At 38.4% G+C, this 5,395-nt stretch overlaps 1 protein-coding gene across 1 annotated transcript in view; it reads right to left on the reverse strand.

Moving 5' to 3' along the window:
* Nucleotides 1-408: 408 nt before the first annotated feature.
* Nucleotides 409-5,395, reverse strand: part of LOC110441319 — a 29,591-nt gene continuing 24,604 nt past the window's right edge. The window contains exon 2 of the mRNA XM_021484431.1: nucleotides 409-2,690. Within this exon, the coding sequence (XP_021340106.1) occupies nucleotides 1,147-2,154 (1,008 nt within the window). The 5' untranslated portion in view covers nucleotides 2,155-2,690 and the 3' untranslated portion in view covers nucleotides 409-1,146. The remainder of the gene's footprint in view (nucleotides 2,691-5,395) is intronic.

Below are 5,395 nucleotides of genomic sequence, written 5' to 3' on the forward strand. Positions count from 1 at the left end.
ATAGATTCGTTCTGATTGAAATTGTCACGTGCCACACTGGAATGAATTCAGATCTATATGATATCGCACCATGATACCATTATGCAATGATACTTTTATCCTTTAGGAAGAATATAATGCACTAATACTGCAACCGCTGCAATGGTCGGTCGGGTTGCAAAATGGATTGTGCACTCACCATTCACCGAGACGGCCATGGTTAGATTTCCCGATTTCACATGAACAGGTGTGGGGTCACCCACCCGACCACATTGGTTGTCTCTGAGTACTCCGGTGTTCTCCCACACAAAACCACATTTGGGCTTCCGTGTGGGCAAAAAGAGTTGTTAACTTTACAAGTAATACTTGTTTTATAATTGTTGTAAAAGAAATCAAGTCAAAAAAAATATCGATACAATATTATGATGCATTAGTACTTTAATTCATCAAGGTCAATACAGTGAGCTAATACTTGTTTTGCATTCAAGGCAATGGAACTCATCGCTTTCAATTACATGCCGTTGTTTACCGAGCCCATAAACTAAGATATTGTATATACTCTCTACACTTACATTTGACACACGGTGACACGTTTCACATCCAGATAACAATTGGTGCACATGTCATTTTCTCATAACACCCCAACACGTGTCGCATCCTGGTTTTATTTTTCATTACACTTCGTCCTAAAAGATTCGTCACCACCTGCATTTTACCCAATGATACGTCAAGCTCAAGTTATGACACTTTGCTCGAGACTCAGTAACGTATGACTTGTCTCTCCCTGCATATATTTCTGTTTCGTCACTTATATCGTAAAACTTGATGACACGTCATTTTTTGTTTATAATACCTCATTAAATGATACATAACTAACACAGTAAAAGGTATGACGTCACTATGTAATTATAACTCCTGATATGTCTGTGAGTATATAACATTGCCATATCATTATTATCACGTAACACATTGTTTCCGGAAAAAACCGTCGCAACCCTGCAACCGGTGACATGTTATATATCTGGATTTAACACGTGACGCTATAATATTAACCACACCACGTGGAAACAAATCAAAGGTTTAACACGTGGTTTGTCACCTTCGGTCTATAAATGTCAATATGTTACGTACATCATTTGACATATAACGTCGCAAGGAACCTTTGGTCTAAACTTTCCCTTCCACAATAATTTCGCCACCATTGTCCGTTTGCTGGCTAACGGTTTGAGTGTCGTTTTGGGGTTCTATTATCTTACAAAAGCGGGCTATTCTAGCAATGAGACGCCATACCTCCAAACGGTACTGAGAGGAAGAGATAAAGTACAGCTCCGTCTTGATGGAGTATGTGACGAACTGCAGGAATGAGGCGACGGGGTTGTAGATGGGGTGCATAATGAAAAAGACCCGAATGATGCAATTGGGCACGTCAAGCAACACGGTGGTGAATGCCACGCACAGGAGGGACGGTGTCGTCCGGAACTCCTTTTCCTGGGGTAGACATGTCCGCTGACGCCGGACAAATTGTTCTTGTTCCGGTGACTTGGACCGGCTGTAATATATACACGCTTTTATCGATATAAGGCACGACAAAACAAAAATTGTCGCGTGTGGTATAACGGCCACGAGGAAAGCGTCCATTCGGGCGAGTTTTTCAAACGGTTGCAAAAGATTATTATCAGGCCAAGGCGAACAGTACAACTTGTCTGCACTGGGTCCGATTGTCCACGTGATGTAGTGATAACAGACAATCGACATCACGGTCAGTGCGGCTATCACACATTTGGCGCGAAACACAGTACAAAAATTCGACTTTTTGCGCGGCCAGTACAGGCCTATACTCTTCTCTATGACAAGAGCTGCGAGGAACCAGATAGCCAGAAACGTAGACACGTGGTTTATATACATGATTATCTGACAGGATCCGTGAATGTGGTAAACAGGAACGTCGAATACCGGCAGATGCGTGAGCATCTTACTAAACAGGTAGCCGCTATCCGCCATCGCTATGGCCGCCATGTACCGCGAGGACGACGCCTTGCGTAGTTTGGTTCGCCAGAACAAGTAGAAGCTGAGCATGTTGAGGGGCAGGCCGAACGCTACCACCACTGGTACCGCCCACTTCTGGAAAGTGTACAGCCGTTCGATATCCTCAATAGAAACTTCGGACATCGACATAGTGAAGGGAAAGATAACTATATTACAGGAGTGTGTTACAATATACTCCACAAGTATTTCCCACCGTACTCCACAAGTATCACAGTAATGATCCACTGTGCTCTTTAATTATGTTTTACCGTCCTCCACATTCTTTTTGTAATATCTACTTCAAAATTCGACCTCGCTGTACTCCATACTAGTGTCCCACTGTACTTCACAGTAATGATCCACCGTACACTGAAATTAGGCTCCACCGTACTCCATTATGTCGTATGATTTATCATGTTATATTGCGATTCTATATGTCCATATGTTTTGTAAATTCCATAATAACTAGATTCCAGAAGTCATTTGAGTTATTTCCAGGTCAGCACTCACACATATAACTGAGTTATGATCGCACGGATAGACTTTGACTGCTCCACTATGGCTAAGACTAGTACAGGAACAGGAACCATCTTGATTTATAGGTCACTTGGTAGGCAGCATTTCACCTATACTGGCAACTGGATGATGATTGGCATGGAGAAGTAAGATGTGGCTTGCTTGGCTATCTGTAATGATATAAACAGGCAAATAGGTTAGAGTCTGATTATAAACAAGTAGTAGAGTTAGTGTCGGGTCATAAACAGGTAGTAGTGTTAGTGTCTGATTATAAAGAGGAAGTAGTGTTAGTGTCGGGTCATAAACATGTAGTAGTGTTAGTGTCGGGTCATAAACAGGTAGTAGTGTTATAGTCAGGTCAAAAACAGGTAGGGGTGTTATAGTCGGGTCAAAAACAGGCAGCAATGTTAGTGTTGAATCTTTATCAGATAGTGGTGTTAATATTGGATCATATACAGGCAGCGTTGTTTGCGTTTTACCTTTTTAACGGACAGTAGTGTTAGTGTCGGGTCGTAAACAAGTAGGTGTGTTAGTATTTGAATATAAACAGACAATGGTGTTAGTATCGGGTTATAAACAGGAACTGATGTTAGTGTCGGGTTATAATCAGGAACTGACGTTAGTGTCGGGTCAGAAGCAGGAATTTGTGTCGGGTTATCATTAGCAGAGAAAGGCCAAAAGGAACTGCAGATTGTTCTGACAATTCGTTTATTGAAAAAAAGGTCGAACGTGTGACAAAGCTACCCGGAAAATATTCATCTCTCCTTTTGTCACAGTACCCAAAATGTTTGTGTAATGTACCCAGCTTTGGTATAGGCAAGTAGGAATCGTAGTGTTGGTTTATAAAATGTGAAAGTCATATTAATAATCTTTTGCATGTAAAAAGGAAAAAAACAAAAAAACAAAAAAAAACATTACTTTCCTTGTACTGAATTATAAGTTGATGGATTGTGATCGAAGAACTCTCAAACTACTGCAATTATCAATATAAGAGTTAGTCAATATCTGTATATTTTGAAAATTGCTTTGTGAAGGCCATGTTGATAATAATTTGCCAAATTACTTCAACCATACTAAGATAAACTACACTCCACGATTATTGCATTATTTTTCTAAGGTAATGAGCGAATGACAGAATTCACTTATGTTTTTTTTAAAACATAAACAGCATACCTTGAAATATTTGGGACATGTTGGAGAAAGAATCTAAGAAATAAATCAAGCATATATTGTCTCGGCCATATAATAGGGTCTCAACGTATAAGTCCCCTTAGAGACGATAATTTCACCCAACATTCCAACCAAGGAATGTCATAGTAAAAGACACGAATGTTACAATTATTAAAAGTGTACTTAGTAATTACAATGATACATTGTACATAGCGATGTTCACAAAGTGTGGAATACGACATACCTAGCTACAAAGAGGAGGCTTTGATCGTGATCAATACATTGATTTAATACGAAATGTCCTTGAATAACCCTTTATACACTGTAGTACATTATACACTGTAGTACATTATACACTGTAGTACATTATACACTGTAGTACATTACACTGTAGTACATTATACACTGTAGTACATTATACACTGTAGTATATTATACACTGTAGTAAATGGCTTATCGTGGGTAACGTTCATCTACAATAAAATACTACCTAACATCGCCGAAAAATTAAAAACGTTTTTAGGTTTCAATACCTAGATTCATTCTTAGTTTATTTTCCCCATAATCATATTCCATAGTGAAACATTCCAATTTGTCGTATTTTCGCATTTACATCCACTTCGTCTTTACATCCACTTGAGCCATAAAAGGACATTTACATCTTTTCAAAAATGCAATCAAATATATTCCATAAAAAACACACACACTTTAGTGTTCTACCTTTGTCAATGATTTCCTCGTGTGTTTTTACTGATTCGTGTTGTATAAAGTGGCCTATCGTTGAACATGGACTTAAACATAGCATCACCTCTGCTGGCTGACCTTGAAGGCTGGTGTCTTTTTATGTGCACGAAAGCAACATTGATATGAAAATCAATTACAGATATCATTTCAATCAGTGAGTCATCAATGAATATTTACTGAGATAACACACTCCCAAATTTAGGCAAATAATGTTTTCTTTTTGTACAACAAATGTTTATTGGGCGAATGAAATAAACACCCCCTACCCCTCCTTCCAAAAAACAATCGACGTTAATGTTGGTGACTTATATTTAATAGGCACCCATCTCTTTACGCTGTTCTTCTAACATCTGTATTGGACACTGTTGATATTTTTTTTTATCAATTTATTTTTCCAACAGTTTTTCAAATTATAGGTACAGAACAGGTATTTTCATTTTCACACTCTCTAACACACATTTTGACACTTAATTCACTCATCATCAACATCATCCTGAATGTTGTCGTCATCTTCATCATCACCATCATCATCATCCTCACATTCATCATCATCATCATCACCACCATTATCATCTTCCTCATTCTCAGAATCATCAACATCATCACCATCACCATCACCATCATCATCACAATCATCATCCTCACAATCATCATCCTCATCATCATCATCATCATCAACATCATCATCAGCATCACTATCTCATCAGCATCCTGATACTAAACGTTCAAACTATCGTTCCTCATAGCCATCATCATCATCCTCAACGTCATTGTCATCATCCATACAATGTGTGTCATCAGCAACACACCTCAACAGACAGCCACTGAACCAAACTGCAACATCATTTTTTTAATTGGTACATTCAATATTTGACATCAACATACTCAACAATCATGATTAACTCATTCATAAAGAGGAAGATCAGCATAACACTTTTTCTTTTTAATATATTATTACATG

Source organism: Mizuhopecten yessoensis, unplaced genomic scaffold (assembly GCF_002113885.1).
Source record: "Mizuhopecten yessoensis strain PY_sf001 unplaced genomic scaffold, ASM211388v2 scaffold715861, whole genome shotgun sequence".
NCBI lineage: Eukaryota > Metazoa > Mollusca > Bivalvia > Pectinida > Pectinidae > Mizuhopecten > Mizuhopecten yessoensis.